At 34.5% G+C, this 11,294-nt stretch overlaps 1 protein-coding gene and 1 pseudogene across 2 annotated transcripts; one reads left to right on the forward strand and one right to left on the reverse strand.

Annotated features, from left to right (window-relative positions):
• Positions 1 to 580: 580 nt before the first annotated feature.
• LOC143555827 (tobamovirus multiplication protein 1-like) lies at positions 581 to 4,387 on the forward strand. The gene is made up of 13 exons (XM_077045311.1): positions 581 to 735; positions 1,045 to 1,095; positions 1,761 to 1,794; positions 1,890 to 1,976; positions 2,049 to 2,100; positions 2,231 to 2,396; positions 2,495 to 2,590; positions 2,668 to 2,728; positions 2,961 to 3,025; positions 3,101 to 3,175; positions 3,267 to 3,342; positions 3,919 to 4,085; positions 4,202 to 4,387. The coding sequence occupies exons 1-13, from the start codon at positions 598 to 600 to the stop codon at positions 4,223 to 4,225; spliced, it is 1,092 nt and encodes a 363-aa protein (XP_076901426.1). The 5' UTR covers positions 581 to 597; the 3' UTR covers positions 4,226 to 4,387.
• Positions 4,388 to 6,682: 2,295 nt separating this feature from the next.
• On the reverse strand, positions 6,683 to 10,956 carry LOC143555819 (uncharacterized; annotated as a pseudogene). The gene is made up of 2 exons (XR_013139265.1): positions 7,982 to 10,956; positions 6,683 to 7,020 (listed from the first exon to the last, which is right to left on the reverse strand). The product of XR_013139265.1 is annotated as an uncharacterized LOC143555819 (transcript).
• Positions 10,957 to 11,294: the final 338 nt, after the last annotated feature.

Raw genomic sequence — 11,294 nt, forward strand, 5'->3', positions numbered from 1 at the left:
TTTATTAACATTATATGATCATTTTTGTTGATTGTATTTCACTTAATGATTAAATGTTTAAAGTTTTCATCAATTAACCGTGTAATACACGGGCCTCAAACTAGTATAAAATAAACAACACTAATAAAAACACACAAAATATATTTAAAAACAAACAAACAAAACATTAAAAACATTATTGCTATTCCAATGTAACTTAAGAAACCAGACAAGTCTTACTCAAACAACCGAACTAAACTAGAATATTCTTAAAAATACCAAACCCGTTAACCATCCAATCCCCAAAAGTAGTAAAAAGAAACCCATGAACCGGTTCGTTTGTGTCACAAAACCGGGTACGGACAGCGTCACAATCTTACACACGTGTACACATATAACAAAAGACATCTTATAAAGACAGCTAAGTAATAATAATAATAATAATAAGTGTAAGGTCCAATTATCTTGAACCAGATCCGCCATTGATACATACCACCATAAGCTTTCCCTTTACAAACCCTAATAACACACCCCCACATACACAGTTACACACTTACACACACATACACACACACACATATATATATATCTAGACATATATATATATCTATGTGTTAGATGGAAATGGGAGGCACGTGTTTAAGGAGTGAGATGATGGTTGTGGGGAGTAGTGGGTGTTATTCAAAGGCTTTGGTTGCTGTTAATATTGTTCTTGCTTTTGTTGATGGTGTTATTGCAATCCTTGCATTTTATCAGGTTGTGTTATTGTATTAATTAGGATTAATTAACCCATTTCTTTATTATTTATGTTTTTCAGTTTTTAACATTGAGTTGTTAGTTTAATAATTATTTTTTAAAATTGGGAATTTGTTAAACGTTAATTATTTGGATTTTGGAGATGAATGTGAAATTGTGTGTTAATTGTTTATGCATTATGCTTAGACTTTGAACCCTAATTATTTATTGTTGTTTTATATTTTTTGGTTTGGAATTGTGTACTTAAATTTGCATAAATTATTGTTTAGTGTTATTAACATGTGATATTTTGATACCTTGCTGTGTCAGCTGATAAGAATTCATTCCAGGAATCCACAAAGGGGCTGGACTCGACAGAAAGTAAGCTGCGGATATTTGTTACATTTTACGGCTTTTTAGTTATGCATTCAAATTTTAACATATCAGGGTGGATAGTGAATATGGTACTTATTGGAACCTATAGTATATAGGGTTTTAGGTACGAGCCCACGGGCTCGGTTTAGCTCTGTATATTGTAAGAGGTAAAATGTTAGATTGATTTTCATTCAATATAGGGCTACAATATATAGAGCTAAATCGACCCGTGGGCTTAATATTATAGGTTCCAATAAGTACCATATCCATTATTCCCTAATAAGTATTGTCAGTTGTCACAAACCTAAGCTTAGAAGCGAAGCCTCTTAACTTTGTGTTGGTTAATTTACATCAAAACTACATCATTTTAGTCGATTCGATATATATATACTACTCTTAAAAAGTGAAGTAAAGAGTTCACTGCATAATAACGAAGTTTCATAATTGTTAAATTTAAGTCAAATTGGAAAAAAGAATCACCAAGTTGTAACCAAGATGCATATGTGTGTCATTACTTTCATTTGCCTCGCTTAATTTTAAAACTTTTTTGCGTTATATAAAAGGATTGGAACGCCTGATGAAAGGTGAATGACTTTAAAGGAGCAAATAAACTTTAATTGACTTTAGTTCTATATTTAACTTGTACTAAATCATTTAAAATCCAATTGCAGGTCTTTCATCTGATGATTGGTTCTTCCAACACCGGTAGGATTTTGGAATTTTTCTTAGTACTTTCTTTAGACGTTTGAATTTCCATTATGTTGTAAACCGCATAGGTTGGTTTCTTTACCTTATTGCAGGTTATGGTATTTATTTTATACTAACTCTTGTTGCTGCGTGTAAGAACTGGATATGCTGGTCAAACTCTTGCGGTTTTGTTGTTATGGGTATACCTCTTTCTCTCGTGTATGTTACACGGGTATGCACTTGGATGAATATCATTATTTTGCTTTTTGCAGCATTGCCCAAGATTCTGTTTCTTGCAGCATTTCTACTTCTTCTATCTTTCTGGTATGTTTCATCTTAAGTTATATGTCATATACAACATGTTGTGTATATATGATACGGATATAACTTATTATTCCCATATATAAACATCCCTAGATGATAAACTGTAGGGTTGACCTTTACCGTTTTATAGGGTTGACCTTTGCCATCAGGCAAATGATGAAGACGAGGATGACGGTAGTCCTTGTGAATCTTTGATAGAGAAATCATATAAGCCTCATTTGAAACTTAACACTCGAAGAAGATGTTGCTCTTTTCGAGTATTCCCTGTTGGCAGCCGACAACAAGCTGTGATATTGGTATACTAATTTATTATTTATCAATCTATTTTATTTATTTATTTATTAATATGCATATTAGAATATACTGATGATAGCATTCATAATTCTTGTAACAGGTGACTCTGTTAATACTTGTGTTAATGCTGGCATCAGCTGTGCTTATATGGATCGGTCTGGGAAAGAATCCTATCGATTCGTCAGTTGTGGCACGGGTACGAGTTATTGATATTCAGTTTTATTTTTTACAAAACAATATAATAATATGTGTGTATATATGAATATCTTGCAGGTGTATGTAGATACTTTTGCTGTTGCAATGCTTTTATTAGGGGGCGCATTAGCATGCTACGGTCAGCATCTTTGGTATCTGCTAATATTATTGGTTTTTAACTTCCGTTTTAGCTTTAAGGTCTAAAACTACATATTTGTTTATTTGTAACTTGTGCATATTTCCAAGGTATTTGTAAGTTGTCAATATTATTGAAATAGTTAATATTCTTGGTTTGGCCTTTTTATTTTTTATTAATTTTATTATTTTGCAATTGTCAGCTTTGAATTGATTTTCATATATACTACAAACAGGATATGTATTGGTCTCAAAAATGAGTAAAGTGCGATCCGAGAGGACATCTTCCGAAATGTGGAAGGTAATTTATTCATGCCTAGAATATGTGTTGATGATGTGGCATTTATTATATTTCAAAAATCTTGTTTGTTTGCAGGTTGCTGGACTTGCCTCTGTTTCTGTTATTTGTTTCACCTCAAGTTCGGTTGTTGCGTTTTTCACAAATATACCAGTACATACTTTTTTCTTACTTTATTGTACTTTGTCATTGAATTCATGTTTTCAAGGTTTCCTTACCGGGCTGGCCCTTTCACTTTGTGTAGGTGCTGTATCATTGTGATTGGCGGAGCATTAGAGGGATCTATGTCTCTCTACTGTTAATTGTATACTATTTTATAGGTAAACAATGACATATTTAAAAGTTAGATTATTATTATCGTTATTGCATTAATTAGGGGTGTTAAACTGGTCGTGTTCGTGGGTCAAACCTGACACGAACCCGAACCCAAAAATCGCGAGACATGTGACAACACGGTCCGCATATACGCGAGTTGACCCGAACACGACCCGTTTGACCCGAAAGTTTTAATTTTCACATATTAATACTTTAAACCACACTTTTACAACCAAAAAAAAAAATAAAAAAATACAAATTTGTATAAAGTAACTACATTTTAAATTTTAATCATAAAATATTTTGTCAATTTCAAGTTTTTAGATTTTGGCATAATTGATTCAATTTATTACATATAAAACATTTAAAAAAATAAAATAAAAAATAAATGGGTTAATGGGCCAACCCCTGAACCCGCAGGTTTGAACTGAACCTGACCTGTTTAGCACCCGAAACTGACCCAAACCCAAACCCAAACCTGCAAATTTCGTGTTAGGTTTGTGTCGGGTTTTTTTCTCATGTCAGAAATTCACACCCGTATAACATAAATTTGTAGTCATATTTAATGCATGTTTGTCCAGGTTCATCTGTACCTTCGGCTTTTGTATTATGGATAATGAGAGAACTGCCGCCATCGGTTGCAACTAATGTACCTGAAGAATCAAGAACACTTGCATTTGTCAGTGATTATCCACCCGCAACCGAACCGCAGCAGCATTGGACTACTATTGCCACTGCACAAAATCAGGTTTTTCAAATGCTTAAATTTTTTTATCCTGTGTCTTTTCTTATTTATAGAATAATTTATAAAAAACTTTTTTCGATTAATTGGTAATATATATATATTATATTTTATAACCACAGGTATCAAGGGCAAGCCCTATATGACTGCAGTTCAGCAAATACAATTAACAACTCAGGAGTGCAGCCCATAATTGCCATTTTGATTTTGCTAGTTTAGTTTAGGTACTTGTATATATACCACCACCAATCTTCTTTTTTCTTCCTATAATCTGTTTTTTATTTTATTTTTTTCATTTAAGCTTAGTATTTGAATGTATGCATATTGCCTCCATCATCATTTAGATCTTTGATATCATCTAATATTTGGTTTTGAATAAAACAATTTCTCTATGAATTTCGACCCTTATTAGTATTACAAAGTGACCAAATTTAATCTGACATGTTTTTAGACAAAAAAATCTGATTCGGAAGCAGATGCCAAATGAAACAATTTGTTTATTTTTTGTTCATGCTTAGTACTTTATAAGTTCGGGTATTTCCTTCACTCACAATCGTTTCGCACCAAGTTTGGGTAATTCCTTTGGAGAGCTTCATTATTTACCTAGTTCGGGTAATTCCTTTGGAGAGATTCATTACTAAAAAATTGAAAATTTTGGGTTGGAAATTGTGACCCGTTTCCGACGAATGTCTTTGGTAAAATAGACACCGAAAATGTAATATGAAAAGTTGATCGTTTTGAAAAGAAAATGCTAGGAGAGGCTTAACGTTTAATTATCGGTTATATATATAATTCATATTATGGGCCTATTTCTTAATACTCGCACATGGTCTGTATATTCTCAGGGACAAACCTAATAACTAGTTAGCGTAAATATTAGACTATGACACATAAGATTTTTATTATTTAATTTAGAATTTATTTTTATCATTTGTTATTCTTCTCCCTCACACTTAAAAAAACCATGGTCTCTTCACAATTTTTTTTTGAACGACAATGTTACACACACTCAAATTCTATTTATAAATCTACACTAGTTATTTTGAAGTGATGGCAGGAAACCACCATTTTTTTGTCTATGAAAAAACATGACATGGTCTGTTTTGACTTGCACCCATTTTGGCCCCAACCAAAATAAGTAAACTGTAAATGACATTTTTTAAAGGAAAAATTCTCAAAATGTCTAATTTTTAAAGAGAGATTCTAAATATGTCACTCTAAAATTTAAATTCCCTATTTGTTCATTTACTAACTTGTCATCACCTCTACGTTAGAAATTCGAGACGACTTGCTATCTCGAAACCTCCTCACAATATTAGCTCGTAACCCATCGCCTCACATCCATGTTAGCTCAAAACCCGTCGTCTCTCCGCTATGTTAACTAAAAAAAAATCTGCATTATCTCAACTAAAAACATTGATCCAAAACTAATTAAAAAATATTTGAATATTTTAAATTTTATTGGTTTTTAAGTTCTTGTATATTGGATTTTGGATAATAATACGAGTTAGAAAACTCATGCATACCATCAAAATCATTTTATGTGTACCTTGTTTAGATATAATTTTTTAACTTACAAGATTTATTAGTTTTAATCTTTAAGCTAACACAGCGCGGAGGCGACAAGTTTTGAACTAACATGACGGGGAGACGATAAGTTTTGAGATAACATGACGGAGAGACATGTTTTAAGCTAATATGACGGGGAGACTATGTGTTAAGAAACATGCCGTCTCGAATTTTTAACAGAAATAGAGAATTTGAATTTTGGAGGGTCATGTATGTTTAAAAAAGAATATTTTGGGAATTTTTTTTTTTTTTTTAAATCCTGCCTATTCTAACCCACCCGTTTATCCACGTATATGTTTAATGTTTCCCAAATCCAGCGGTTAACCGTTAAAAATCAGTTGAAATCACCGTCCTCCACTTCCTCTGTATCACTCCAGTCTTCACCGCCTCAGTTCCACCTATTTCTCAACACCTCCAAATTCACAACACACAGCAAGCACAGGTAACGTATTTAATTCTATTTAATTTCCCCCAAATCAACTCAAACCCTAGCTAGATTAGTTTAATTCAACCCTAAGCTAATGATTTGAAATGAATGATACAAAATTCATAATCCTTTTAGATTTATATATTATTAATTACGATTTGGATCACATATCACTTATATTGTATTTTTGGATCAGCATTTTACTAAATTTCAACTGTTTGTAACTAGTTAACTCCAAATATGAATCAGTACGTTGATCATGAGTTACTTACTAGAGAATAAAATACACGCCTGCTTCTTTCATGATTAATCAAATTGTCAATTCATTTGTTAAATGTAGTTGACTAGTTAATAGTTATTGTTTTAATTGCAAGCTGTGCAGTAATCTGATGACAAACATGCGCAAGTTTATATATATATATCATGCATTGTTTTTAGTGGAATGGAAACAAATATAGGAAGTCAAAGAGAGGGTATAAACAAAGAGTTAAACTGGAATACTATAAAACTGCTAGCATCTTGAAATGAAACTTGCTATAAAAAACTCATTTGGATATATAAAGATGAGTCGTTACTGGTTTTAAATGTTATAATTTGTAACTCTTAACTACACCTTCTTGTTGATCTTTGTAAGTGAAGATAAGATCTCGTTCATGTCTGGTCGATCGTCTGGATCCGCTTGAGTGCAGGATACAGCTAACTGAAAAAACTGATCTACAACACCATGTTTTATGGAGAAATCGGAAGCTAAATCAGGATCCACAATTTTAATCAACTCATTCAGTCCGTTTGAAAGCGCTTGTTCTACCAACTGTGGCAAAGTCATTTGGATTCCATCCTCTTCGGTGAGTCCTGTTGGTCGTTTTCTAGTGATAAACTCCATTATTATTACTCCAAAGCTATATACATCCACTTTTGTTGTCACTTTTCTCATATATGCAAACTCTGGTAGAAATGTAGAATACATAAATGCATTGGTGTCACTTTTTAGGTCAAATATAGGGGTGCAAACGAGCCAAGCTGCTCGAGCTCAGATCGTTTAAAAGCTCCAAATGAGATGAGCTCTTTCGAACTAGAATCAAGCCCGAGGCTCAAATAAAGCTCGTTTAGTAATCGAGCCCAGGACCGAACCTTGTATGAGAAGCTCGTTTAGGCTTGTTGAGCCTTAACAAGCCTTGTGTATTTTTAGGTTTTAGCTCTTTTGGACTTCTATGCATTAATTTCACACCGCACGGCCGAGCTTTGGCTTGTTTAAGTTTTTTCTCAAAATATTTAAAAAAAATTAAAAACTTATATAAGTTAATTAATAAATAAATAATAAATGAGCTGAGTTTAGACTCGTTTAAGGTTTTTTTCAGAATACTTAAAAACAATTAAAAACTTATATAAATTAAAATAATAAATAATAAACGAACCAAGCTCAAGCTTGAAAAAACAACTCACGAGTAGAGCTCGAGCTTTAGGAAAAGAACTTGAAATGAGCCGGGCTCAATCTTGAAAAAACAACTCACGAGCAGAGCTCGAGCTTTAAAAAAAGAACTTGAAACGAGCCGAGCTCAAGCTTGAAGAAACAACTCACGAGCAGAGCTCGAGCTTTAGGAAAAGAACTTGAAAAGAGCCGGGCTTAATCTTGAAAAAACAACTCACGAGCAGAGCTCGAGCTTTAAAAAAGAACTTGAAACGAGCCAAGATCAAGCTTGAAAAAACAATTCACGAGCAGAGCTCGAGCTTTAGAAAAAGAACTTGAAACAAGCGAAGCTCGAGCCTAGTCGAGCTAGGGCTCGACTCGTTTACACCCCTAGTTGGCTAGTCAGTATCATCTAAACATCAAAATTCATATCTATATTGTTAGAAGTTCATTAACTCTAATTTGAAAGATTGAAAGAAAGAGTTGGTGATGCATTACCTGGTGCCAAGTAACCAATGGGGCCTTGTAATGCTGATGCAGAAGAAACACTGCTTCCATCCTGCTGATTAACTCCTAGAATCCGAGCTGTCCCAAAGTCGCTAACATGAGCATCCCATTTTTCATCCAAAAGAATGTTAGAAGGCTTTAAATCACAGTGAACTATGGGAAAATCGTATCCAGAGTGTAGATAAACGAGTCCTCTAAAAATTGAAACCAAAACATCAACTCTCTCAGAAAGATCCCATCTTGATCGATCAATCCCAGAATCATGTATAACCTTGTCTAGATTTCCTTTTTCCATGTATTCAAGAACCAAAGCCTTTAATTTCCCACTCTCCCATGCATAACCAATCACTTTCACTAGGTTTCTATGCCTCAATTTTGCTAATGTGTTCATTTCTTTGTAGAAGCTCTTATCAGACTCTGCTGAAAACCCTTTGAAATTCAGATTTTTTACTACTATCATCCTTCCATCTGCTAGTGTACCCTTATACACTGTGCTTAAACTGCTTGTACCCAGAATATTGTTATGTTCATTGAATTTATCAGTAGCAACTTCCAGTTCTTGTCTATCAAATCTTTTGAGAGGTAACCCTCGTGTGTATTTAGGTTCTGGATCCTTAAATTCTTTAAGTTTCTGTTTTTGAATATAACAATAACAAAAAATCCCAAAAAATAGTACAAGAAACAAACCCAGAGATCCGAGTATTGCAAGAATCAATACAAGTTTTCTGAATATTTGATGTGAATGATTTGTTTGAGATGAGAAGGCGCATGATTTGTTGTCATTCACAACACACAAATACGGATTTCCAAGTAATCCGACTGCGCTAGAGTTTTTGAAAATTCCTTTATCAGGAACATGCCCTTCAAGGTGATTGAAAGAGAGATTGAGGTGTTTTAATGCCAAATTGCTGCCAACATTTTCAGAAATCATGCCATTAAAATTGTTATATGAAAAATCAACTGAAGTAAGAAGTGTTAGATTCGCCATGCTTTCGGGGATTTCTCCTTCCAATTGATTTCTTGAAAAGTTTATGTAAGAAAGAACATTAAGAGTAGGGAATATTTCATTGGATATACTACCGGACAGCTTGTTTCCTGACAAATCAATACTCTGCAGGTTTCTGCAGTTCTGAATTGTTACAGGAATGCCTCCTGACATATTATTGTTTGAGATATCAATGGCTTGCACCATCTCCTTCATCCCCAACTCACTTGGGATATTTCCTGTTAGGGAATTGTATGAGATATCGAGATATATCTGCATATTCTTCATGCTTGCAATCACTGGCCCTGAAATTGATCCAGTGAGAAGTTGTGTGATAGGTCCACATCAACCGGTTCAGTTTTGTCATACTGTCCCCAATTGACCCGTTAAACCTGTTTTCACTGAGATCCAACTGAGAGAGCATCTCGAGCTTTGAAACATAATTTAGAATTGAACCCACAAATTTGTTGTTCATCAAGTAGAGTTCAATCAGTTGTTTAAGCTCAAAGATTTTTTCAGGAATCTGACCTTCTAGATTATTATTACCAATTGAAAGGCTCTGAAGGGAAGAAAGTTTTGAGAGTTCTACAGGAATGGTACCTGAAAATTGGTTTTGCCCAAGGCTTAACTTACTCAAACTAGTTAAGTTTCCAATTTCTTGTGGGATTGGCCCGAAAAAGGAATTGCCCTGAATTTGCAGAGCTTGAAGATTATAAAGTCTTCCGATTCCTGGTTTCAACATCCCTGTAAGATTGTTATTTCCTATACTTAAAATAACAAGACTTGAACAATTGAAGAGACCGCCCGGGATTTCACCCGTAAGCTTGTTTTGGAAAAGAGTCAATGATTGCAATGATTCCAGTGAAGAAATCTCGGACGAAACATTCCCTGTTAGATCATTCTGCGAGAGTCGCAAAACAATTAATGATTTCAACTTAAACAAAGAGTTTGGGATTGTGGAATTCAGTTGATTATTGTATAACCACAAATGCTGTAATTTCTGAAGATTTCCGATCTCACCAGGAATACTTCCGGTGAGCTTGTTGTTGTATAGACTCAGAAAGGAGAGATTTTTGCAATTACCAATTTCGGTTGGTATATTTCCGGAGAGAAAAATTTCATGCAACTCAAGATCTTGTAGTCTTGACAAGTTCCCAATTTCTCTACGAATGATGCCCGAAAGTTGGTTTTGGCCGACATTAAGAGCTTGTAGCTCTTTCAAATCACCAATCGAAGTTGGAACATCTCCAGAGAGAGAATTTCATAAAAGAGAAATCGTTGCAAACTTGATAGGTTTCCAATCTCTTTAGGAATGATACCAGATATCTTGTTTTGATACAAGCCAAGAACTTGTAATTCTTTCAATTTACCAACCGAAGGAGGAATAGAACCTTCTAAACTGTTATTATAAACTGAAAGATACCATAGATTAACCAAATCACCGATGCTATCTGCAATTGTACCGGTAAGCTTGTTGGAATCTAGACTAAGCACTTGTAATTCTTTCAATTTACCAACCGACGTTGGAATCGAACCTTCCATAAGGTTACTGAAAGCTCCAAGAAACTGAAGATTGACTAAATCACCAATTCTATCTGGAATTGTACCGTCAAGCTTGTTGGTATCTAGATGAAGTTTTACCAAAGAAGTGCAATTACACAAGCTATCCGCAATGCTTCCAGTGATGGAATTGTTTCCCACATCTAGTATTTGCAGATTCTGGAGATGGAATCGGGCCAGATAGGGAATTGGTATAAAGCACAAGTGTGGAAAGTTGTGTGCAGTATCCCAACTGGAATGGAATATTGCAGGTGAATGAGTTATTAGATAAATCAAGAACCTGGAGACTGGAAAGGTTACCAAGAAAGGGAGAAATTTGGCCTTTGAGGCGTGCGTGTTGTATTGAAATAGAAACGACACGTTTGGTTATGCATGGTGGCGAGTGTAAGTGAATAACCGCGATGGATAAGGTTATCCGCATTAGCGAGTGTCATCCCGACCAAGCTGTAGGCTTCGCTACTCAGTCATTTGGTGATGAAGCTATGTTCTGGTGGGAAATTTTTAAACAAAGAAAGACCGTTGCTGAAGTTAAGGCTATGAAATGGGAGGATTTGAAGGAGATGGTCATGAAGAGGTTTTGTGTTGACGCTGAAGTTGAGAAGGCAGAAATGAAGTTTTTGAACTTGAAGGCGGGAAAGATGGCACACCGCGAGTATACTACTGAGTTTAACCGTATGTCAAGACTTGTGCCCGAAATGGTGAATACTGAAGCTAAGAGGATCAAGTGTTATGTGAGAGGACTTCCACAAAACGTTCGCA

This window comes from Bidens hawaiensis, unplaced genomic scaffold, assembly GCF_021521415.1.
Source record: "Bidens hawaiensis isolate Kalapana, Puna unplaced genomic scaffold, B.hawaiensis_p1.1 tig00018320_1, whole genome shotgun sequence".
Taxonomy (NCBI): Eukaryota; Viridiplantae; Streptophyta; class Magnoliopsida; order Asterales; family Asteraceae; genus Bidens; species Bidens hawaiensis.

Excerpts from the sequence above, each read along its gene's own strand:
- LOC143555827 (XM_077045311.1), top strand. The coding sequence starts at position 598 with ATGGAAATGGGAGGCACGTGTTTAAGGAGTGAGATGATGGTTGTGGGG. Across the intron at positions 3,176-3,266 it reads CGTTTTTCACAAATATACCA|GTGCTGTATCATTGTGATTG; the intron begins GTACATACTTTT and ends CACTTTGTGTAG. Across the intron at positions 4,086-4,201 it reads TTGCCACTGCACAAAATCAG|GTATCAAGGGCAAGCCCTAT; the intron begins GTTTTTCAAATG and ends TTATAACCACAG.